General features: G+C 30.4%; 7 protein-coding genes across 7 annotated transcripts; 4 read left to right on the top strand and 3 right to left on the bottom strand.

Annotated features, from left to right (window-relative positions):
* The first annotated feature begins 108 nt into the window (after positions 1-108).
* Positions 109-2,375, top strand: LOC111415056 (chaperonin containing TCP1 subunit 3). Its single transcript, XM_023046547.2, has 6 exons — positions 109-237; positions 295-356; positions 536-910; positions 959-1,195; positions 1,245-1,328; positions 1,385-2,375. Exons 1-6 carry the CDS (start codon positions 204-206, stop codon positions 2,228-2,230), a joined length of 1,638 nt encoding a protein of 545 aa, XP_022902315.2. The 5' UTR covers positions 109-203; the 3' UTR covers positions 2,231-2,375.
* Positions 2,376-5,106: 2,731 nt separating this feature from the next.
* Positions 5,107-6,408, bottom strand: LOC111415072 (secretory 13). The gene is made up of 2 exons (XM_023046564.2): positions 6,080-6,408; positions 5,107-6,031 (listed from the first exon to the last, which is right to left on the bottom strand). Exons 1-2 carry the CDS (start codon positions 6,323-6,325, stop codon positions 5,339-5,341), a joined length of 939 nt encoding a protein of 312 aa, XP_022902332.1. The 5' UTR covers positions 6,326-6,408; the 3' UTR covers positions 5,107-5,338.
* Positions 6,409-6,593: 185 nt separating this feature from the next.
* LOC111415054 (transmembrane protein 50B) lies at positions 6,594-7,456 on the top strand. Its single transcript, XM_023046545.2, has 4 exons — positions 6,594-6,773; positions 6,832-6,960; positions 7,015-7,153; positions 7,206-7,456. Exons 1-4 carry the CDS (start codon positions 6,675-6,677, stop codon positions 7,304-7,306), a joined length of 468 nt encoding a protein of 155 aa, XP_022902313.1. The 5' UTR covers positions 6,594-6,674; the 3' UTR covers positions 7,307-7,456.
* Positions 7,457-8,012: 556 nt separating this feature from the next.
* Positions 8,013-12,360, bottom strand: LOC111415057 (BTB (POZ) domain containing 9). Its single transcript, XM_023046548.2, has 10 exons — positions 12,268-12,360; positions 12,033-12,212; positions 11,846-11,981; positions 11,540-11,796; positions 11,208-11,469; positions 10,863-11,082; positions 9,261-9,420; positions 9,077-9,204; positions 8,706-9,024; positions 8,013-8,648 (listed from the first exon to the last, which is right to left on the bottom strand). Exons 2-10 carry the CDS (start codon positions 12,210-12,212, stop codon positions 8,478-8,480), a joined length of 1,833 nt encoding a protein of 610 aa, XP_022902316.1. The 5' UTR covers positions 12,268-12,360; the 3' UTR covers positions 8,013-8,477.
* A 627-nt stretch (positions 12,361-12,987) lies between these two features.
* LOC111415051 (uncharacterized) lies at positions 12,988-14,900 on the top strand. The gene is made up of 5 exons (XM_023046541.2): positions 12,988-13,130; positions 13,191-13,489; positions 13,550-13,757; positions 14,396-14,537; positions 14,590-14,900. The coding sequence occupies exons 1-5, from the start codon at positions 13,040-13,042 to the stop codon at positions 14,756-14,758; spliced, it is 909 nt and encodes a 302-aa protein (XP_022902309.2). The 5' UTR covers positions 12,988-13,039; the 3' UTR covers positions 14,759-14,900.
* Positions 14,760-22,051, bottom strand: LOC111415050 (structural maintenance of chromosomes 2). The gene is made up of 13 exons (XM_023046540.2): positions 21,953-22,051; positions 21,674-21,864; positions 21,192-21,614; positions 17,967-18,245; positions 17,567-17,906; positions 17,071-17,504; positions 16,874-17,020; positions 16,554-16,817; positions 15,769-16,503; positions 15,534-15,719; positions 15,269-15,484; positions 14,997-15,206; positions 14,760-14,942 (listed from the first exon to the last, which is right to left on the bottom strand). Exons 2-13 carry the CDS (start codon positions 21,839-21,841, stop codon positions 14,832-14,834), a joined length of 3,513 nt encoding a protein of 1,170 aa, XP_022902308.2. The 5' UTR covers positions 21,842-21,864; positions 21,953-22,051; the 3' UTR covers positions 14,760-14,831.
* Positions 22,052-22,182: 131 nt separating this feature from the next.
* LOC111415060 (zinc finger imprinted 3-like) lies at positions 22,183-23,713 on the top strand. The gene is made up of 2 exons (XM_023046550.2): positions 22,183-22,270; positions 22,521-23,713. Exon 2 carries the CDS (start codon positions 22,541-22,543, stop codon positions 23,501-23,503), a length of 963 nt encoding a protein of 320 aa, XP_022902318.1. The 5' UTR covers positions 22,183-22,270; positions 22,521-22,540; the 3' UTR covers positions 23,504-23,713.
* The last annotated feature ends 36 nt before the right edge of the window (positions 23,714-23,749 follow it).

Raw genomic sequence — 23,749 nt, 5'->3', positions numbered from 1 at the left:
ATGTATTTTTATGATTATAAACAATTATTTAATTACAATTTTATAAATTGCCATAAGTAAATAAAGTAAAAATTTGATTAAAAATTATTTTCCTGTCAAATTATTTACTGAACGTAGCCTGTATTATTCGAGAACGTTTCGTTCACGCGTGTGTCAATTTGCGGTTATAATTTGTCGCCTTATATAAAAATCTACGAAGAAAGATGTATCCTGGACGTGCACCTATTTTAGTCCTAAGTATACTTGTTATTTATCTCGTGATTAACCCTTTACCAACCAGCTTTTTTCTTACAGGCCAAAACACAAAACGTGATAGCGGCAAAAAGGTGCAGTTGGAGAACATCAATGCCGGAAAGGTAAGCACGTGCTTTTATTGCTGATTATACGATAAGAATCGCAATTTTCATCAAATTTTCATGTTTCCATTCACCCCCACAATCACGTCAATCACTTATAAGCCCCAAAAACTATTTTAAAAAATTTGAGGTTATGTCGATTTTTAACACACCCATTTTTTATTAATTTTCAAATAAAGCAAATTGCGGACGTTATTCGAACATGTCTGGGGCCACAGGCGATGTTAAAAATGTTGATGGATCCCATGGGTGGGATTGTAATGACAAATGACGGTAATGCGATCTTGCGTGAAATTATCGTACAACACCCAGCTGCAAAAAGCATGATTGAAATCGCTCGTACTCAAGATGAGGAAGTTGGTGATGGTACCACATCCGTTACTGTACTTGCCGGGGAAATGTTGGTGGCCGCCGAACAATTTTTAGAGCAACAAATGCATCCCACCATTATTATTAGACAGTATAGGCAAGCTTTAGAGGATATGATAAAGCTTTTAGAGGGACCATATAGCATTCCTGTTGATAAAAATAATAAAGCAGCTTTAGCTAATGTGGTAAGTATTTAGGTTGATAAAATACAATTTTTATAAGAAAATTATTAGATTAAAGGGTGTATTGGTACCAAATTCATAAGCCGTTGGTCCGATTTAGCAGTAAATATTGCTTTGGATGCGGTTAATACTGTAACATTGACAGAAAATGGTCGAACAGAAGTTGATATTAAGCGGTATGTCAAGGTGGAGAAAATTCCAGGGGGTACTATTGAAGATTCTAAGATTCTTGATGGAATTATGGTCAATAAGGATGTCACTCACCCAAAAATGAAGCGATATATTGAGGTATAAAAGATGTTATAAAGAATTATTATCTAAACCTTTTTTTTTTTAGAACCCACGAATAATCTTGCTTGATTGTAACCTTGAATATAAAAAAGGCGAATCTCAAACAAACATAGAAATTAAAGGAGATACGGTATAAAGTCATTTAAAACTTAAAATTAATCAAATTAATTTTTTAATTCTCTACAGGAATTCACTAGATTGTTAGAACTTGAAGAAGAACACGTACGTAGACAATGTGACGACATAATCGCTCTTAAACCCGACCTAATCTTCACTGAAAAAGGCGTGTCTGATTTAGCACAACATTTCCTTGTTAAAGCTGGAATAACGGCTATCAGACGTGTAAGAAAATCTGATAATAATCGTATCGCAAGAGCTTGTGGCGCTACAATAGTTAATCGTACAGAAGAACTTCAAGAATCTGATGTAGGCACAAGATGTGGTCTTTTTGAGGTTAAAAAAATAGGTGATGAATACTTCACTTTCTTAGTAAAATGCCATGATCCAAAAGCGTGTACAATCCTACTTCGCGGTGCAAGTAAAGATGTGTTAAATGAAACTGAACGAAATTTACAAGATGCTCTTCAAGTAGCTAGAAACATTATGGTCACACCACGTTTAGTTCCTGGTGGTGGAGCTATTGAAATGGCAATAGCTCAGCATTTAATTCAGAAGGCGACTCATGGTCCATACCGAGCTTTAGCGCATGCTTTGGAAATTATTCCCAGAACTTTGGCTCAAAATTGCGGTGCAAACACCATTCGTACTTTAACCGCATTGAGAGCAAAACATGCCGCTCATACCGATCAAACCTCACCATGTACTTGGGGTATTGATGGTGAAACTGGAGAATTAGTTGAGCAGATTAAGGAAAAGGGAATTTGGGAGCCATTATCTGTAAAGTTGCAAATTTATAAAACTGCTGTTGAAACGGCTATTTTATTGTTGCGTATCGATGATATTGTATCTGGATCAAAGAAGAAGGATGGGAAGGAGCCCCCTAAACCATCCGAAGTCCAACAACAAGAATAAAATTAGAACACTTTAAAAAATCACTTATCATTAATTTTGAAATCAATTCACCGCATTTAAAATTAATCGTTTGCTTTACTAAGTTATAATTCAGTTCTGTTCTTCTAAATATTGTGTTTTGCTAATAAAATGTATTTGAATACTAGTTTTGTTGTTGTATAAGGTTGTCCAATTCCCTATGAACGCTGTTGTTATGAACGTTTCTGACATTTCTATATTTTTATTTATATACATAAACTCTCTATTTCTTGAGTTTAATAACACTTGTTTGGTGTTTAAATTTATAGACATTATTATATTTATATCTAAAGTTGCGATAAAAATGTTATAATTCTAATAATAATTGTTTGTTTAGAAAATAGATGGCGGCACGATACATTATTTTTATCGAATTTTCTTTAAGTAATTACTTTAAGGCAGTTGAGAGAGTTAAAACGCCTTCGTTGAATATTAAGTAAAATTTAAAAAACGACCTATCATATTACACTATATTATATTCAAGGTCCGTTGAATAAGCACCTGTATAAGGTTATCCAACTCCAAGGTTTATAGAACATAAGGTTACCTCATTCCCTATGCCTCTGTAGTATCGATTATTACCCCGCAAATTGACGTCACTGGTTCGATACAGTCAGAATAAAAGATAGCCTATACATGTGCCTATACGTGACAACACGATGCGAGGTTTAAATATTTTATATAGACTGTACCACAGTATAGGTGGTGTTGTGTTGTTCATAGAACCAGCTACGTCACTGACCCACCTTGCCTCTCAGAGGAGGAGAATCGGTATTGGGTAACCTTATGTTCTATAGACCTTGATCCAACTCCATATGAACACTGTTGTTATGAACGTATCCCCCGCAAAAGCCTTGCTGTGACGTTAAGAAGCAACATACAAAAATATAAAATTGAAAAAATATTAAAATATAAAGCGAAATATTAACGGTTATAATTTTATTATTGTTAGGTTATCCAACTTGACTCGATTACCATGGTGATTAAGATCCAAATATTACATTTGCTTGTCAAAATTGACGTTCAATTTAAGTTTTTTTGAATGAAAAACACATAATTAATTGGATTTAAAGGTTGTATTTAATTCAAAATAGGTAAATGGATGAAATTATAAGCAAGGTAAGTGGATCAAATCAAAAAAAAAATTTTTGGATCAATTAAAATGTACAAGAATTTAGGGTTAAATAACAATTAAAACTAGAACTAACACTAAACCAAACGTGAGTCCAAACTTGACGCATTTATCTCAAAAAACCAAAAAGTTCGAACTTTTAATTTTGACATATTTATCAACTTCATAAAAAATCCTTTAAAATGAGTCCAAACTCGACATATTTAACTTTAATATTAATGGAAATACAATCACTTCCGGTTTGAAACGTCAACGTCAATTTTGACACATTTGTCATCTTCATTAAAAACCCTTTAAAATGAGTCCAAACATGACGCACTTATCTCAAAAAACAAAAAAGTTTGAATAAACAAACGTTAAATCCGAAGTTAGCAACAATGAAGATAGCAATTTAACTATTAAATATTAATACCAACCTTAATTTTTAAGTTTTCTTTATTATATTTTTGTTTCTGTGACAAATATTAAGACATTTTATAAAAATTAAGAATATGTCAAAATGACATTGACATTTCAAGTCGGAATTTGCTTATATCTCGAGTAATATTGGAATTAAACGTATCATGTTTGGGCTCATTTTAAAGGATTTTTCACGACGATTATAAATATGTCAAAATTGACGTTGACATTTGTAACCGCAAGTTGAGCATAACTTCATTAATATTCAAGATAAATATGTCGTGTTTGTACTCATTTTAAAGGATTTTTAATGAAGATTACAAATATGTCAAAATTGCGGTTGACATTTTAAATCTGAAGTTATCATATAATAGATAAATGGACAACTTCATGGTAATCTTTTATGATGTATTCTTTATTTAAAAAAACATTAAAATGAGTCCAAAGTTGTATATTTTTATTGCACTAAAACTAGAACTAACACTAGACTAGAACTAGAAAAATTCGGGTTTAGCCGTGCGTCTTCAGACGTTAGTTCTAGTTTGAATTGTTATGTAGAGCTCCCTTTTTCCATGGCAAACTCCCTTTCTGGTGAGCTAAAAAAAATATGGAGCGTACCATTTAAAATTTTCGACTTTCTTACCATTGAATGCGGAAAAAAAGTAATTCACTTTTTGACCATCTGTATAAGATACTGTGATACAGCAAATGACAATCTATTTGACAGCATTTAAAGAATAATCGTGCCAATTTAGAGCTTTTAGAATGAACGTTTGGATGGAGTTTTAAAGGGCATGGTGAAAACTGTCAAGAAAAACTTAAAATCAAAATAACTCGAAAACGAAAAACGCTAGGTACCAATAACCTTTATCAAAGTCAACTTATTTTTTCGCATATAATTAAAAAAAGCAATAAAAACTATAGCATTCCATTTAAAATAACGAAGTTGTGATCTACTTCCGGGGGACCGGAAGTGGCCACCATTTTAAAAATACTTTAGATCGAAAGATCGGTATGAACCTCCTATATAAACTAAATTTCAGAAACGTAGATACAATGGAACAGAAATGAAACGGGTGTTGCTGACTTTTTGGCGGACACTGTATACTATATTCCATACAAAGTGGGCACCTGTATATTATACTTTTCCAATGACGTCACGTTTCCTACCTCACCTCGTCAACGTCAAATTGTTCGAGTTGGATAACCTTATAACCAATACTCAACGGACCTTAGTATTAGTAAATTAAATAATGAAAATGTTTTGGAATGGATATTTCATGAAATTGAGAATGAATGAAACGATTTTATTTCAAAAAATGACAAAATCACCTGATCATTTAATCATCAAAATCATTACTTATACAACTTCATTAATGTTTAAAAGAAACAAACAAAAAATTACATTTAAATGCCATAACATTATCAGTAATACAATTTTTTATTACCAGATCACTATCTTTCAACATTTTCTGTTTTTTTTTGTGACATGGTGTTTAGTTACAAAATAGAAACCTGAACATTTAAACATCATACTTAAAACATAGAAATTATAAATGTTACAAAGCTCTTTGTTCTACAGGTGTTTGTCCTTGTCCTTTAATAACATCACTAATACATTGCCAAACTCCTTCAATATTCTGCTTCCATAAATGAATTTTATTATCTCCACCGGAAATAGCTAGAATATTACCATTTAAAGACCAGCTAACATTCCAAACAACATCATCAAATGTATGTAAAATTGTTGGTGTCCAACTCTGGCAATCTTCGCTACTCCAAATGACTACTCTTCTATCTTGGGAACAGCTAGCAATAATATGACGGTTCATTGCTACTGAAGGGGCCCATGCAACGTCCCTAACCCAATCGGAATGGACTTCTAGTTTATTTTCCTCTACCCATCTATCTCCATCTTCGCGCCAGATTTTAACTAAATTATCACAACCACCTGAAACAATTCGTTTTACAAGAGTTTGAGGTTGGTTGCTATGAAATGCTGATTCTGGAGTTATGGCAGGACACCAGCTAACAGCATTGCATCCAATAGCATGGGCATTTTGTATTTTCTTTGCATCCCAACCGCTATCATTTTGATAAGTTAAAATTGAAATTGAACCATCACTACTTCCAGTGGCCAAAATTAAACCATGTTCAGATGGAGCAAATTGTACAGAATTTACACTAGAATCATGACCGGAATATTCATGATATTTGGTCCATTTCCCTTGGATTTCTTTCCAAATAATTACCTAAAATAAAATGTATAAGCTTATTTTTTATGTTGTGTTTGCATTTACCTTTCTGTCATATGAACAAGATGCTAATAAATTTCCATACTTGGGATGGCTCCAAGCTACTTGCCAAACAGGACCAAAGTGGCCTTTAAGTTCCTCAAGTAACGTGTGAGCCCCATTTTTTATATCGTACACTTTAACAGAGTTATCCGATGAACACGTCGCTAGGCGTAAACCGTAGTAATCAATTTCGGCATCGTGGACCATATCTTCATGTCCCGTATCGATTGTATTTAATACAGTTACCATTTTTCTCTTTTAAAATAAAAATTCGAATCAGAAATAACCCCAATAACCAAAAACTACGTGGAAGGTGTCATTTGAGAGTGTCACTAAAATTTTTAATACCAACATAAAAATTATAAAAAATAAAAAAATTTTTATATGAATTAATTTTGTTTATAAATATAAATTAAAGTAGAATTTAAATAATTATGTTGAAGTAAATAATTTGTATAAAAGTGATTAATAAATACGTATTTGAAAATTATTTGTGTTGTTTTTGTGTTGGTGTGATTAGCTGTCATAAGTGACATAAAAAGTTTTTTGGTTAATGATTCACACAACAACAATTAAGTCGGTAAACTAACAATAAACTATGGCAAATTGTTTCGAAAACTTAAACATACCGACGTGCGTTTGGTTTGAGGGTGGAGAAAAAAGAAACGCTGTAGCATCGATATTAGCCGGTTTTTTGGTAAAACAATATCTTTGTTTTTATCTATTTATTATTAACCGAAATAAATTGGTTTCAGTTTTTCTTAGGATGGTGGCTTATAATTGATGCTGCCTCCGTCGATGGAGGAATTACAGTTGGTTACCACATTTGTGGTATTTTCGGTACATTATCTTTAATTATTGTTAATTCAATTTCCAATTCACAAGTAAGATAAAAATATTTTTTAATAATTGTTATTAAACGATCGTTTTTATTTTAGATTCGAGGAGATGCTTATGAAGGAGGATGTATGGGCTCAAGGGGAGCAAAGATAGTTCTTTTTATTGGTTTTGTTATGGGATTTGGTTCAGTAATTGCAGCTTGTTTAATTTTGTTTGCTAATTTTGTCAATAAAGAAGGTAAATTAAGATTAAATTAATTTATTTAATATTAATTATTTATTGTTTTTAGTTAAACAATGGCCTGGAGTTGGATTATTTCTTCAAAATGCTCTCATTTTTATAGCATCTTTAATTTACAAGTTTGGACGATCTGATGATCAATGGGGCTAAAAATGTTTTTTAAAAACGATAAATTCTTTTAATCATTTAAAATCATTGAACTTAAACGTGTATTTATTTTTGTTTTGATTTAGCTTTTTAGATTCGCATATGTAATAACTATATTAATAACTATAATAAATTAATGATTCTTAAAAACAATTTGAAAAATTCTTAATTAAACCTTCTCCAAACTAAGTTGTTGTTTAAATTAAATAAATCATCTAAAATGTTTGAAATTTGTACCATTCTTGAGTAATTCCTGATTTTCTAATTTTTTGAATAGGGATTTTGCATACAGTAAATGTCAAAAATTTATAAACGTCAAATTGATACTAAAGTAACATTTTTGCATCGATTTTCAATGAAAGACAACAATTACGATTCTTCTAGTTAAAAAAGTTGGGAAAAATTCGATGTAATTTGCCTTAAAAATTAAATTTTTAGGTTAGAATCACAAGAAAACTTTTTAGGTTATATTATGACATAACCTAAAAATGTTTTTTTATGTCAAAAAATTAGAAATTTTGAATAAAATATTTTTGAGGTAAAAGGTTCATCAAATGAGTTAAAATTAATGTTTGGTGTTTTATTTTGAAATGTAGAGAAATCACAACCAGTCTATTTATACACTAGGATATAATAATTAAATAATATTTATACTACCTCTATGCGTAAAGCACACCATTTAGGTATTACCTTTTAAATTTTCACTATCATTATTTATACCAGTTTATTGCTACAAAGTGTTGATATACATAATATAAAAATACTGCAATCTAATACATACCTACAAAAAAAAGATAACTTATTGATACGTATACATGTTCATAATCTACTTCAAAGATTTCTTTCTTTTTTAACTACATACACCTAATCACAAGAACTGTACAAAAACGATGCTCTATCACATATTTCGAAAATCGCGGCCCTGTAACTTCGAAATTCCCAAAAGTTAGGTCATTGGAAGAGAATAATTTTTGAGTTATTTGGAGAGTTGACGTGACCACTGAAAATTGATTTTCGAAATAGTGTTTGCGTGAATTACTTAAAAATTGTCATACAGAAATTTTTAAAAAGTCATACCGTCTAAAGAAAATATTACAAATAAGCTAGAAATAGTCAACAAAAAAAAAGAAATAAACAAATTTAAAATATTCAACAAATATTTCGATTTTTGCTTTTAATTCGGAAATTCCGCCGGAACTTCTTCCTCAGCTTCCGTTGCCGTTTCAGTCGGTTCACGATCAACGCGATTTTCATCTTCCCAAAAATTACAAACCCCTTTTGTTCTTTGGACCGTTGTATCTTCTTTGTCACAAGATGGACATTCAAAGTGCACACAATGAAATACCTAATTAAAAAAAGAAAATCGATTAAAAATGTAATTGAAATAAATATTTTTAATAACCTCATTTTCCGAGTTTCTAGTTCCAACGATTCGAATATAAACGACTGGTCTTGGAGGAAATTTAACAACTTGCCAAGATTGGCAATTTTCCCTAGTTTTGTCAATCATAACTTCCCAATCCCAAATATTCACAGACGATTCAATGTAATAACTATAACTACGATCGTCTAAATCCCAAAGCAACAATCTTAAACTGGACAAAATATATGGTTGTGCTAATTGAATTAAAATTGCTCCGGAACCCAGCTGGTGGCATGTATAACCGCGGTCCCAATCGTAATGTTTCGTATCACCATCTAATAAGGTATGTCTCGAACGACTGAAATCAAAATTACATTACACAAATGAATAATTAAAAGTAACAAAATTACCTAACACCTTCAATAACAACGGCTCCCTTTTGAACTGTGGCTATATTATAAGTAGGAATGATGATGTCTTTTTGCATTTTAGGAATTTTCAACTTGTACATTGCTTCAAGGGCGACAAGATGAAACACCTGTAATTGTGGATTTCATAAAAAAAGATTTAATAATTAAAATTTGTTACAAGTACCCTGTTGACTGTGTTATTGGTGCCAACGATTTTGATGAACTGAACCACTCTGCTATCAAAGTAAAGGTCTTGCCAAGAACGGCACAAATAGTTGCTGTAATCGACGACTCTTACCCAGTCTTTTTGTTCGAGCGATACTTCAATGTAATATGAATATGATCTGAAAAATGTTTGGAAAAGATTAGAACGAAAGGAAATCTATAAGAATTTGAGTGACAAGTATTAATACTTGTGTCTTAAGCTGGATTAACCTACTTATGGTTTTCTATACAGTATAGCTGCTTTTTACGTTCATAAGTTTTCAACTATTGTGTTTTTCAAATTAGTATTGTGTAGTTTAAAAATAATAGTTTGTGTGGAGTTAAAGATATGGACTTAGTAAATAAATATGGGCATTCTTCGTCTACTATTTCAACTATTATAAAACATATAGAGATAATTATGAAAACAACAGCGGAAAACTCTGTAATTATCGTAAAAGGTAGAGATTAGATTTGCGAAATGGAAAATTTACTACTTTAAAGACAAAGAGATGAGAGGCTAAGTTAAACTTTTCGTAATGTTCGTAATCCAGCTTAAAAAACAGGATTTTTAATTTGACACTTCAGAAAATTTTTGAATACAAACAAAAGTTGCTGTTTATTTAAATTTAAAAAAAATAAAGTCCCTAGATTTACAAAGTACCGCGGTTTGACGCCATTTTGGCTCGACAGTCAAGCGGGAAATTTAAAACTATATGGTTCTGTTGATAACATTACGCCAAATTTCCTTTCTTTTTTTCTCGTGCTACTCTGAACAGGCGAAAGTCCTTCTTACTGGCATTTTTGCAACTCCAAAGGCAACAAGACGGCAATATTTTTGTAAATAAGTGGTGTGATGCAGTGACAAGCTGTCAAACCGCCATTTTGGCTTGAAAACAGGCTTCATGAACCGCGGAAAAAATATATATATGAGCGCCATCTATCAATAATTTATTACGTCATTTAATAACAAGATTAAATATTAATAAAAAATGTGAAATAATACAATCTATTCCAACTTTTGTGTATAAAAAAAAATATAAATTAAATAGTTCAACAGATGTATTTGTTTCAAATATCAGAAATATGTTTTTTTAATTTTTAGTTATAATTTACAGGAAACTGTAAATTTAATTTCTTTGACGACACAAAAAAAAAGTTTATTTTTACCTTTATTCTAAAACAATAAGAAACCGTCCTGTCGAACACTATATTTTTGTAATCAGAAAAAAATAGCGAATTTAATAAGCAAATAATCAGTGATTGTTTCCATTTAAAAAAACCAAAATTCTCATGATATCTCAAAATCTAAAACCGAAAATTTTTTTTCGACTACGTCATCAAATTCTCTGTTAGAAAGTGTTCATATAATGTTGTAGTTATAATACTCCACCTATAATAATAACCAAGATAATTGCACTTGTTGGTTTCATGATATCTTCAATTTTGGCCTCTAAGGCCAAAATCTCTTTTTGAACCAGCCTGTACATTATCCGCCAATTTTTAAACAGTCTGTATATTTTTAAGACATTTACATTTAAAGTTGGTCAATCAATTGGTAAAATTAACTGATTATAATTACCTCAAATCTTTATCCCAAAGCAAAACGCGTATATGATTAATAATATAAGGAATACCAAGCTTGACAATAATTCCTTCATCTCTTGCTCCATTAATTGCATGTCTTGTGTATCCTTGTTCCATATCGTACTTACTAGTGTTGCCATCCAAAAGGTACTCCAATTGCTCTCCAGTAACCACTTTAGCGCCGTATTTTGCGCTAGCCACATTTTCATCAACAACTAAACACACAATTACAAATATTAAGTATTTTTTAGTACAAAAAAATTTAAAGTTAAAAAATTAAGAATATTAAAAAAGGAAGAGTCTCTACATTACATTTAAAATAAAATGAAATATTGCTAACCCATTCGACCGCGATGTGGTAAGTTGCAAAGTCTTGAATTGTTTCTTTCAGCAATAGCATCTAAAATTGTATCAGATGGAACCAACCCAGTGGGACGAACGACCGACAACAAATCGGTGACTGTAATTAACGGCAATCTGATGCAATTTATTACTAAATTGTCAACGTCTTCATTAACTTTACACCACTGGGCGACGCCTTTAAAAATTTCCACTTCCGGTGCAAAATACGAGTTACGTTTTAACAATTCAACCAAAGAACCCTACGAAAAGAATTTTTTTCATCATTTTGATAAAGTACTTCTTTTTCTCCCTACATTTTTAATTTATTACCTGCGATAATTGCAAGAACGTATCGTGTTGTAACAAATCGGAAGCGAATTCGTCCATAAAATTATGACATACTTTCACTAATTGCTCCAAGCCGTATAATCGGGCCGCATCCAAAATTGCGCAAACATTTTTTAACACCAACAATTGTCTTAGAATGTCTGAAATGGATGTTTCTAAATCTTGGAATCCGTAGAGATGAGCTAAACCTAATATATCTAATATTACATCCTCTTTTAAAGCCATCACAAACATTTGACCTAGAAATTAACAATTAATTCAATTTTTTTATATATTTTTTTTAATTACCAGAATATATATATTTTAATAAAATTTTAAACGCTTTCAATGGGGCATCTGCTAATGTTATTACAGATTGTGAGGACTCTTTCATGCCACCATATAATAATGCACGAAAATATTCACTTCGCGCAGCTAAAATCATCTGTAAGAATAAATAGTTGGATTAAAAATTAATTTTTGGTTTATTTCATACCTTGTGGGCATATAGTTTTTGTCCCTCGACTACTAAAACAATATCGGAATACTCTTGACTGGTGCATAATGTCCCAAAATGTTCCGATAATTGCGTACAGTGTTTTATGTCCCCAAAACGCCGGGTCTCCTGCGTTGATGTTTGCTGCAAGAACTGGTGGTTGCTGCTATTGCTACTCATCTAAAAACGACGGCGGCGTAAAAAACAATTTAAGATGTATAAAAAGGTTGCTTACTTCGGTTTAATTCGCCGGGGGCCTTCCGTTATGTTTTCCACGCGACATCAACGGTTTTGATTGTATCCTATCTTCTTAAAAAGTGGAAAACATATTCGGTTGACGTTTGGGAGATGGAGCGTTTTTTGAACTGGTCGGAATTTAGTTACGGAAGGAGAGTTTAAATGTCATGTCAGTTAATTTAATAATTCAACTTAATTCAATTTTGATAATTGTTATTTATTAATTAAATGTGAGCCGATTATCGTTTTATTTGTTACGATCAATTTTGACAATTAATTTCTTTTAATTCGAATAATTGCATGAATTAAAAAAAAGTGGTGCCATCTTGTGATAGAATTTACTGTGATAATAAAATAATTTAAAATTTAAATAATAATTGCAGTTTTTAATTTCAATAAATAAATGGATTAATAAATAAGTTAAATTAAAAAAATGATGTAAGAAGAAGAAATAAATGAGAAGTTATTTTAACAAAGATAAATTTTATTGGTTTTGTTTCTTTCCACAATTTTAATTATAATATTACATAAAAAAAATAATTATTTAATTTAAATAATTGTAAAAGATTAACTTTTAGATACAATTGTTAAAAATAGTTATTTAAATAACGTAATAACCGTTCCGAAAAAGAATTGTATATGTAATATTGTGAAGTACCAAAAAAACCCATTCAAAACGAAATTTACAGAATAGATAATTTCCCGATTACATTTTTATGGTGAGTTCGTTATTGTGAATTCACTGAAACAGTTTCAAAAGGTGATTCGACATGAACAGACCACAAAATTTGTTATCAGCCGATCGTGGTGAGGTGAATAATTTTATTAATTCATTTGATACAGTTTTATGTGATTGTGATGGTAAACTAAAAAAAAAGCATCAATCTTTACTTAATTTATAACAATTTTAATTTATTTTAGGGGTAATCCACATCGGTTCAAATAAAATTGAAAAATCCAAAGAAGTCATTAATTTATTACAAGGTTTAGGTAAAAAAGTACATTTTGTAAGCAATAATTGTTCGTTATCTCTGAAAGATTTTAAACAAACCCTTAAAAAATTCGATTTGGATGTTGACGAAAAAGATATTGTATTTCCCACGATTGTCATTATCGATTATTTAAAAAAAATTGGATTTAAAAGAACGATTTTTTTGATTGGATTGAAAAAACTGAAAGAGGAATTTGAAAAAGCTGGTTTTAAAACAATTCTTCAAAGTGTAAGGGTAAAATTGTAATAATTTTAATTAAAAAATTAAAATGCGACAACTTTTTTATAGTTAAATGAAATTGAAGAAAACGCTCAAACCATGAGCGATAATTTAATTGATGATAAAAACATCGGTGCTGTTATCGTGGATATAGACATTAACTTAACGTATTTAAAGTTACAAAAAGCTTGCGTTTACTTAAAAAGGAATGATGTGTTATTTATGACTGGAGGATCAGACTGCAAAATTCCCTTTTACAATAATATAACACTTATAGGTAATTAAATTAAAACGAAAGTTAACCTTGGAAATAATTAAAAATAAAATCAGTAAAGTGTAATTTCTTTCAACTTGTTGTGTAAAAAGTATTTATTTGTACTGTGTACACATAATTGCGTTATCACTATTGATTTTTGTGACACATCTATTGATTAATTAGATATGTAATTAAATTGCTTAAAGAATTATTTTGTAATGTTTATGCTCTGTTTCTAAAATCTGCATAAAGGTTTGCAAATATAATTTCTAAACAATTTTTACAAGGATAAGCTTCTTTTTCGAGGTGTATTATTAGATTGACTTCATTGCTAAGATAGTCTCATTAGCCTGGTGTTTTATGTCACTGAGTATAATTTCGGGGTTTTGCATTCTCTAAGAGAATTTTTTAAGGGGTGACACCACCTTGCTGCTGGGATAAATAGGTATAAAAATAAATAGTTTTACATTATGTGAATGTACTGAGGTTGCTTAAGTTTATCCAACTTATTGTGTAGATGCAGTTACTGTGAATGAAGAATAGATAACAGGACATTTAGAGTTCATTTTGTCATAGATAACATTGTCTTTATCTTCCAGTTACAAAAAAATAATTTAGAATACTTGGGGATAAATTCTAAATATGATTCTTTACTTTAGGTCCAAATTATTTCCATAAAGCTCTAATAGACATCACTGGAAGACAACCAATTAGATTTGGAAAACCTGACAGAGTAATGAATCAATACATAGAATCGAAATACAAATTAAAACCAAACCGAACTTTATTTATTGGCGATTCGTAAGTAGAAAATAATTAGTTAAGAAATTAATAAATAATATTTATTTTTTAGATTTACTGATATTGAATTTTCTCAAAACGCCGGATACAAATCTTTATTGGTTCTAACTGGAAACACTAAATTTGGCGATTTAAAAGAATTATCAAATCGTTCGCTTTTTCCCGATTATTATCTAGAAAGATTAGGTGATTTGTGTCAAATATTAAATGGTACAAAATAAATTTATCAAAATTATAAACATTTATTTAAAAGTAGAGTAACTTTATAAACCAAAACATTATTAAAAAATCAATTTACCGCACATTTGCACTTCGACTAATAGTTGATTTTCCATCAATAAATTGAGTTTTAAACAAAACGTTCGCATTATTAAACATACCATCTTTTAATGAAACAATGATAAACTAAAATTTTAAAAAATAATTAATATTAATATAAAAAAAATCAAAAAATTTTACTTGAGATTGTTGAAAATGTTGTTTTAACATCGTTCCTATATTTTGGGTATGCGAAAGATCTAAAGCGGCATCGACTTCGTCTAAAATATATAATGGGGCTGGATTGAAGAGGAGCATAGCGAGTATAAACGATAAGGCGATTAAAGATCGTTGACCACCACTCAATTCGCCTAAACTCTCTTTCCAAACACCACCTAAACTCACTTTAATCTTTAAACAAAAATTTACACAAAAATTAATTAATCAATTTTTTTTAAGTACATTTGAGTTACCTCAACACCCGTTAAGATTGAATGTCCTTTTGGTATTCCTAATTTGGCGTTCGCTCCTGGTAATAAAGTACTTAAAATCGAACCGAGATCTTTTGTAACTTGTTCAAAGGCGATTTTAATTGCTTCTTCTTTTTGACTATCTAAACTTTTAATACTTTTTTTTAAAAGTTCCTTGTCAATATTAATTTGATTGATTTTCTTTTGAATAGTCGCATACTAAAAATAATTATAAGAAAACAAAAAAAAAATGATTTATTTTTATTACCGCTTTTTCTTCATGTTCGTACATGATTTGCGCTTTTGGATTAACTTTAGTTTTTAACTCGGAAAGTTTTAATTTCCCCTCAGACAATTTTTTTTCCATTTTTCGACCTTCAGCTTCCGATAAATTTTTCGCTTCTTCAATGTATTTATTATCAATATCTTTAATATCTTTACCAACATTTTTAAGCTAAAATCATAATTGCAAGTCGATGTGTTTGGATGTGTTAAATAATTACCTCAATTTTAATAACTTTATGTTCATTTTGAGCGGTATTTAGATTAATCGCCAAAGTTTTTAATTCAAGTTCAATTTTCATGATTTCGTTAACTTTTTCATCTTTAGATTTAATAATTTTTTGGATCTCTTTATTTTGTTCGGCGAAAATCGATTTTTCATGTTGCATTCGCTCTTTTACTTCTGCCACGATCTCACGAAGTTTTTCTGATTCAATTAGAGCTTTTTGGTGTTCTTCTTTTAAAGTTTTTATTGTATTTTGGGCCGCTTCTATATTTTCTTGGGCGGTTTTAATTGTATTCGTGAGTTCTACTACTTCCATATCTAAAACTTTTTGGTCCTGTTCACGTTGGCCATATTTTTTTTGACTTTGTTCCGCTTTTTTTCGCAAACGAATCAATTCCGCTTCAATTTCTTTTTGTTGTTTTTCAAGATGATCCTTAGAATTAGTCATTTTCGATTCTAAGTTTTTAATTTTTTTAGCACATTCACTTTGAATATGATTATTTTGTTTAATATTTTCTTCTAATTTAATTATCGAAGTTTCAAGTTGTTTAATTTCTTCTTGTTGCTTACTAAATGTATCTTGTTTGAGTCTATTTTTTAACATTTCAGATTCGTGAGTTAAAATATCAAGACGATTTTTAAACGTTATGTATCTTTCTTGCAAAGTTAACATCGTCCTGTATTCCTTTTCAAGTTCGTTTAATTCTTTTTGGATTCGTTTGGTTTCATTCTTTAAAAAAAAATTTATAATAAACGTTTTATATAAAACGAAATTATTACCTGCTCTTTTAAAACATCATCTAAAAGTAACAAAACCGGTGTAGTTTTTTGTCTCGCCCCTCCGCTTAAAGTACCAGAAGGACTTGTGGTGTCCCCATCCAAAGTAACACAAGTTTTTCTTATAGAATCGTGATAACTTATTTGTTTAGCGATTGATATGTTCTTTGCGATAAAAATGTTGCCAAAAATGTATTCAATCGCTGATTTAACTTGTGTACTATATTCTAAAACATCAAGCGCTGCTATTAAATTATCTTCTCCAACCTAAAAATATTAATAGTTATTTTTTAACCAAGAACAAAAAATATTAATAAACTCACTAATTTTCTTGCAAAATTTACAGTTTGTGGTTTCATCCTATCCGCTTGAATCTGATTTAATGGAATAAATGTTGTTCTATTTTGCAGGTTACCCCTTTGAAGTAACTTTTTGCAAGTTGTATCTTTATCTACAACCACATTATAAAGCTACATCAAAAATTAGCTATATTTTTCGTCCAAACATCGTTTTAACTTACCCTTCCACCTGCGGCTGTTTCAATTGCAACAGAATAAGCGCGATCTTTAACCTTAATAAGAGATGCTACAATTCCAAAAACAGTACCCCTATTAAATCCAGGTTCGGGATCAGTATAATTAAACCTTAAATAAGGTTTTGAGGCGTAAAAATTCTCAATGTTATCCATATGATCATTTATTGCTGTTGAAAATGTGTGGCGTTGCTTTTCTAATTCGCCCATACGATTCTCAGAATAATTTAATTTATTCAACGATTTTTGAATGGTGGTGATTTCACTATTAACGTTTTCCAATGCAGTTTTTTCTTTGTTATAATCTGCTGAGGCTCCAGTTAAATTTGCCCGTTTCATTTTTAATTGATCCCTACATTTGCTAAGATTTAAATTATCAACTTTTAAATCAGTAGCAGCTTTTTTAGCTTGTTCTTTCGCACCTAATTAAAGAATATTACAAAAAAAATGATTAATAAAACAAGCGGTTATGGAGAAATCTTACTAATCAATTGGTCTTTTAATGTTTGAGCTTCTCCTTCATCATTAACTTCCATACCAGCACAAATAGCTTCATATTTCTTTTCACAAATCGCTAAAGCTTCTTTGTCGGCATCTTCAGCAGCTTTCATTGAATCAAAAAGACCGTGAAATTTAGCTAATTCTTCTTGTTTTGTTGTGAGAGCTGCTACATCTGCCTTTAAAACAGTTTCTAATTTTTTTACATTTTCTTCTTCGTTTTTTATCCGATCTTTAGCGGTTTTTTCTGTTGCATTTATACCAGCAGCTAATTTTTGTTTCTCAGTAAGTTCAGCTTTGATTTCTTCTAGTTTATTATCAGAACTCTAAAAATATATATGTTATCATTGGCAACCTCGATTGTTGCCTACTATTTAATTTATTACCGTTTTATGTTGTTCCATTTTTTCATTAACTTCCTCCTCAATTTCTTTAATCATCGCTTTATCTTCTTTCACTTTAGTTTTGAACATCGCAATTTGATTTTCAATGATAATAACATCTTTTTCTTTTTCATTTACAAGTTTTACAGTGTTACAATATACCAATGCGGCACAATATTGGCGTAAACGTTCTACTTCACGTTCGATACGTTGAAATTCAAAGTATTGAGTACGCTGTTGCCTGTACATTTCTAATCGAGGTTGAATTTCATGAGTAAATGTCTGTAAAGCAATTTAAAATGAAGTGTTTAAACCTTTCAATACTGCTGGGATATATGCATCCCAAAGGATGTTTGAAAAATACTGTAGTCTAGTATATCGCTTTAAAATACACTGGGACGGGATTTGTTAGTACTTCTGGCTTCACTTTATGTGTGACTCACATTTAGTTTAGATTACGAAAACGTGTGACTCCTATCAGCACATTTTTATAGACCAGTTGGGTGTTTGTGTGCTTCTACTGCTATTGTTTTTAGGGTTATTTCCATGTAGTGATAATATTTACATAAATTTCTGTCAGTTTCTATTAGCATTGCCTAAAGGTAAGTTATATATTTATTTTTTATAATAGTCTATAGCCACATTTACCAAATTTTGTAAGAAAAAAGTGAGTTTATTTGTCCCCACAGTATTTTATCGCTACAATATAAATATAATTTTTTAGTATGAATCGTCTACTGACTGATAAAGAATTAGCAGAGATTGCGAAAAATTTGTCAGATATAGAGGTTGATCCCTACCATGACAGTGATGATAATATGGATTGGAGGACTACGTTTCCTCCAATGAGTCTGAAAGTCCAACAACTGACAAAGAATTAGAGAAATCAACATAATTCTGGGATGTGTGCTGAATAACTCTTATAACCGTGTGCCATCAAATCATATGTATTGGTTGAGAAATGAGTCACTTCAGAATCTAGCAATAACAGAAGTCATATCCAAGGATCAGTTTATACTTCTCATGTCGAAACTTTACTTCAATATTCCAGAAAAAACCGGTGGATGCATCTAAAGTTTACTATATTGTAGAGGTTTTATTCTGCCTGAAGTACACCTTTCTAAAAACAAGGACAGTACATTTCAATGCATCGATGAATCGATGACGAAATTCAAGGGGAGGTCTAGTCTAAAACAGTAACTCCCCTTGAAGCTTCCTAAACGAGGGTAAAGTTATGGACTCGATGTGACGCTGTAATAGGATTACAGTGATACAATAAAGTCTACATACACTCCAGAAAATGATAATATCTCAGCTCCTGAAATATAATTCAATGAATTTTTTAAACGAAGGATATTAGAAGTATATATTATTTGAATACAAAGTTCGAAAGTGCTACGAAGTGAAGGCTACAGCAGTAGATTTAGTCGCACGTCTCTCGAGACGGCTAAACTCGAATTATTCTAGTTCTAGGTCTTATACTAGAGTTTTAGTTCAATAAAAATATACAACATAGTGATATCTTATGCTAACATGTTTTTGTTTATGTTGATATCACAACATAGTGTATCTTATGCTAACTAGCGCTAGTTACCACTGTCTCTAGAACTAACATTAGACCTACAATTAGAAACATTCGGGTTTGCTGCACGCCTCTCAAGACGGCTAAACCCGTATTATTCTAGTTCTAGTGTTAGTCTAGTTTTATTTGTTATTCAGCGCTAGAGAGTTGTATATTTTTATTGAGCTATAACGGACAGTGATAGACTTTTTTTAGGACTGTATGTAGACTTTTTTGAGTTATAGATATGATTATGTTTTGTGTTTCCCTTGATTAATAATAACTTATATAGTTTTTGTGTAAAATATGGACTTCTTACATGTTTTGTTAAAAAATTTCATTGAATTACATTTCGGGAGCTGAGATATTATCATTTTCCGGGCTGTATATAGACTTTATTGTGTCACTGTATGTCTATGATAAAAATATATAGGGTGTGTCAAATGGAAATATAGCCAATAACTTCGCCATTTGTTGTTTTAAAGAAAAATGTTTCAAATACAACTTTGTTTATTAATCGTGGCGCATTTTTTGGAGATATTTGCTTGTTTGTATTGGTTTTTGTTTCGTTGCTATGACAACCAATATTGTTATTTTAAATGGGATACAAATATTTTTTGCATACTTTGATAGAAGATAAATGCCTTTATGCGATGAACATGTCAAATCATATGGTTGCATAAGAAAAAAATCGAGAAAATGCGTTTTCTGAAAATATTAAATCAGCAAATTACCATCAAAGTAGGCGCCGAAATAACGCCGTTGACAGGTTTAAATGTCAAAAAAATGACAGTTTCAACAATTAGGGTCAATTAGAGGGTCTTTGATATAACTTTTTGTTCAAAGCCCCTTCTCCGCAGAGTTATAGCACTCTAAAGTTAGGAGAAAAAAATTGTTTTTATTTAATAAATCTACTATGGAGGAATTTAGAAGAATGAAATTTGGCAGATAACTGTTGTTAATAAAATGACACTTTTTGACGATTTTTATAACCCGAAAATGTTATTACAAAGGGCTGAAAAAATCAACCCCTATAATACTTTACATCAGAACTTTTTAATGCGTCTACATTTTTCTATTTAAAAACTTGATTTATATAGAGGGATTCAATACGCAACTTTTTTGTTTCTTGTCATTTTCTCCTAAAATCGTTAATTTGATAACAAAAAAATAAAACAACACACAGCCTCAAGTGAATTAATTCAGATATTGGTTTATTATTAGTCAAAAACATGAAGTCAAACTGAATTCAGCATTATTTTATTTTTTGTGATCAAACTAACAATTTGTTAGTTGTAAAATGTGAAGAGATAAGAAAGTTACAGATTTTTACCCTTAACTTTAGAGGGCTATAACTTGGAGGAGAAGGGACAGTTATATGAAAGACATCCTTTAATGTTCACTGTAAAATCATTTACAGTTATTAAAATAAATAATAAATTTCTCTTCTAAGTGCTCTTTTATTTCATTACTGCAGGGACAAATATATCCCAAACAGGCACTACTGTAAGGACATATGTATCTCAGGCCCTTTTTTTCTAAATACCAAAAGATAACAAATGAAACTTTGCATACACACATTTTGAAGCCAAATGAACAACATTTTATACACACAATTTACTGCATTAGCCAAAAGCTGTATTGAAAGGATTAAATAAGAAATTTACCTCTTGAAATTCTTGTAATTTCGCATCTTTTTTTTCCATTGTTTTAACATGTTGGATTCTTTTGTGATCGTAAACTTTTGTTCCTGCAGCTTCTTCAATCATAGCTAAGAAATCCTGGGGTTTCATGTTTAAAACTTTTGTTATTTTTCCTTGCATTACAAGAAAATGTGGGTTGTTCACATTTAGATGAACCGAACAAAATACATCATGTATTCGTTTATTTGGTACAATTGTACCATTAATTAAGTACTTATTTTTACCACCCAACATAATTTGTCTTGTTATTGTAATTTCATTGCAATCTTCTAAACCAACGGGAGATTGGCTTTTATTTCTATTATCAAATGTAATGGAAACTGTGGCTTTTGTAATACCCGTTTGTCCAGATTTATAAATTAAATCTTGCAAATTTGTTGCACGAACCTATTATAAATAATGTAATATAATAAATATAATTGGAATAATCAAAAAAATGTTATTACATGTGATAGATTGGTGATTCCTAATAAAAAACATATCGAATCTAAAATATTTGATTTTCCACTTCCGTTTAAGCCAGTTATGGCGTTAAACAAAGGATCGAATCCTTGAATTTCTGTTCTTTGGGCGTAGGATTTAAACCCATCCAACACAATTGATTTAATATACATGTTAGATTCTTTAATTCATTCGACTAAAAAAAAAATTGATTTATATATCTTTTAGGCTCAATATGATTTAACTAATTAATGTGTAAGAAACATGAAACAAATCTTGCTTACCAAAATGTGATTTTAATCAGAATTTGATGCTAAAAACTGTTTAAAACCGGTCATAACGGTTATAAACACAACGCCGATAATATAGGGATTTTTTAAGTTTGGTATCAACAAGATCAACAAATTAATAAAAGCTATGAATTAAACCAAATTAATTTTTATTTAATTATTTAATAATACTAAATAAGAAATTTCTTTTATTATTTTAAATATATACAAATTAAAACAGGAAATATAGAGAGTCAAAATAATACTGTTGGCAACAAATTGACAGATCTTTGACAGATGGTATTATGGCGGGTTTACACCACAAGCTTAACTGTAAGTAACTCATAAGATAATTTCGATAATTTCTCTTCTCACGGATTATATTACTTAAAAAAAATAACAAATTTGAATTCTGCATTATTTAACGTACCATTATACTATATTATTAATCATTTAAAAGAGTTTTATAAACCGTAATTCCGTTTGCTTTAGGCTAGTGTTGTTTCAATTCAATTACTGCACTATAAAAATCACTGTTTTTTAACAAATAGTTGTGTTTTAAGCTTTAACTTTCATCTTTTAGATCTCCTATGAAACGCAAAAATGAGTAAAACTGAGAAATCCACATCCCCAACCTCAACTTCTAAAGATAAAGAACAAAAAGAAGAATCGCCATCAGCACACAATAAGGATATAGCCAAAATTTTAGATACAAAGATAGTTACTAACACAAACATGGACAGTGATACAACAGAAGATGAAGATGATGGTATGAGAGTGTGTGTTCATTGCAGGCGATGTTTCATGTCAAACGGTGACTTAATTCCCCATTGTATTAATTCTCACTTTTGTGATCCCTCCTGTTTTCAACACTGCTTACCATCTCGATATGAAAAACACAATTCGTTAAAGACTTACCGCTCATTGGGATTGACAATTCGAACTTTGGGGAAGCGATTACCTTTGAAAAAATGCAAAGATTGCAATCAAATTTTCATTTGCCATTTTGACTATGTTAATCATGCAATGGAAGTACATCTGGTTGCAAAACCATACGAGTGTGCATGTTGCAATAAATGCTTTGATACAGTTCTAAATCGGGTGTATCATGTCATGAAGGCGCATGGAAAAAGAAATATTAATTGTAAAACATGCGGGAAATGTATTGTATCATTACATTATATCGATAGTCATCTTTTAAAATGTAATATTAACACTTATGAGTGTGATAAGTGTGCAGAACAGTTTGCTTCAGATGAAATGCTTCAAAGTCACATGACTAAACATGAAGGAGGGGACAGTTTTCAATGTGACGAGTGTGAAAAGGATTTTGATACAAAAAAGAAATTGAAAGCACATAAAAAGGATCATAAAAATCCACCTGTTATAGAATCTACAAGAACACTACGCAAACGACGCAAAAGGAAATATGTTGAGGAGGTGGATGATGACGAAGATGAAGAGGAAGAAGAAGAGGAGGAGGAGGAATATCCAAAAAGGAAAAAGAAATCTTATATTGAGTGTAAAATTAAAAAGGAAAAAGAGGAACCAGAAAGTGACAATTAAAAAGATTTAAACAGGGATATTTTACCAAAATACATATAAAGAAGAAGAATAATCATACATAATTCATTTTTTTAAATCTTTATACGATTTGATTTGTAAGTAGGACAGCTTAATATTTACACAATTATATTAACTAGTTAGTTTTTACTGAAACATAATCATTTCTTTTTGTTTATCTTATAAGAAAATAAAAAAAGAACTAAGTACAAATGTTGTGTTTATATCATAATTCCAATTGAAACCCAC

The sequence above is a fragment of the Onthophagus taurus genome, chromosome 7, assembly GCF_036711975.1.
Source record: "Onthophagus taurus isolate NC chromosome 7, IU_Otau_3.0, whole genome shotgun sequence".
Taxonomy (NCBI): domain Eukaryota; kingdom Metazoa; phylum Arthropoda; class Insecta; order Coleoptera; family Scarabaeidae; genus Onthophagus; species Onthophagus taurus.
This window is presented reverse-complemented; position numbering and strand designations above follow the sequence as displayed.

Excerpts from the sequence above, each read along its gene's own strand:
- LOC111415056 (XM_023046547.2), top strand. The coding sequence starts at position 204 with ATGTATCCTGGACGTGCACCTATTTTAGTCCTAA. Across the intron at positions 238-294 it reads TGCACCTATTTTAGTCCTAA|GCCAAAACACAAAACGTGAT; the intron begins GTATACTTGTTA and ends TTTTTCTTACAG. Across the intron at positions 1,196-1,244 it reads AAATGAAGCGATATATTGAG|AACCCACGAATAATCTTGCT; the intron begins GTATAAAAGATG and ends TTTTTTTTTTAG.
- LOC111415072 (XM_023046564.2), bottom strand. The coding sequence starts at position 6,325 with ATGGTAACTGTATTAAATACAATCGATACGGGACATGAAGATATGGTC. Across the intron at positions 6,032-6,079 it reads CTTGTTCATATGACAGAAAG|GTAATTATTTGGAAAGAAAT; the intron begins GTAAATGCAAAC and ends ATTTTATTTTAG.
- LOC111415054 (XM_023046545.2), top strand. The coding sequence starts at position 6,675 with ATGGCAAATTGTTTCGAAAACTTAAACATACCGACGTGCGTTTGGTTT. Across the intron at positions 6,774-6,831 it reads CGATATTAGCCGGTTTTTTG|TTTTTCTTAGGATGGTGGCT; the intron begins GTAAAACAATAT and ends AATTGGTTTCAG. Across the intron at positions 7,154-7,205 it reads TAATTTTGTCAATAAAGAAG|TTAAACAATGGCCTGGAGTT; the intron begins GTAAATTAAGAT and ends TATTGTTTTTAG.
- LOC111415057 (XM_023046548.2), bottom strand. The coding sequence starts at position 12,212 with ATGAGTAGCAATAGCAGCAACCACCAGTTCTTGCAGCAAACATCAACG. Across the intron at positions 11,797-11,845 it reads ATTAAAATATATATATTCTG|GTCAAATGTTTGTGATGGCT; the intron begins GTAATTAAAAAA and ends GTTAATTTCTAG. Across the intron at positions 9,421-10,862 it reads CTTTGGGATAAAGATTTGAG|ATCATATTCATATTACATTG; the intron begins GTAATTATAATC and ends AACATTTTTCAG.
- LOC111415051 (XM_023046541.2), top strand. The coding sequence starts at position 13,040 with ATGAACAGACCACAAAATTTGTTATCAGCCGATCGTGGTGAGGTGAAT. Across the intron at positions 13,490-13,549 it reads TTAAAACAATTCTTCAAAGT|TTAAATGAAATTGAAGAAAA; the intron begins GTAAGGGTAAAA and ends ACTTTTTTATAG. Across the intron at positions 13,758-14,395 it reads CAATAATATAACACTTATAG|GTCCAAATTATTTCCATAAA; the intron begins GTAATTAAATTA and ends TCTTTACTTTAG.
- LOC111415050 (XM_023046540.2), bottom strand. The coding sequence starts at position 21,841 with ATGTATATTAAATCAATTGTGTTGGATGGGTTTAAATCCTACGCCCAA. Across the intron at positions 17,907-17,966 it reads AAATGGAACAACATAAAACG|AGTTCTGATAATAAACTAGA; the intron begins GTAATAAATTAA and ends ATATATTTTTAG. Across the intron at positions 15,720-15,768 it reads ATAAAGTTATTAAAATTGAG|CTTAAAAATGTTGGTAAAGA; the intron begins GTAATTATTTAA and ends TTATGATTTTAG.
- LOC111415060 (XM_023046550.2), top strand. The coding sequence starts at position 22,541 with ATGAGTAAAACTGAGAAATCCACATCCCCAACCTCAACTTCTAAAGAT.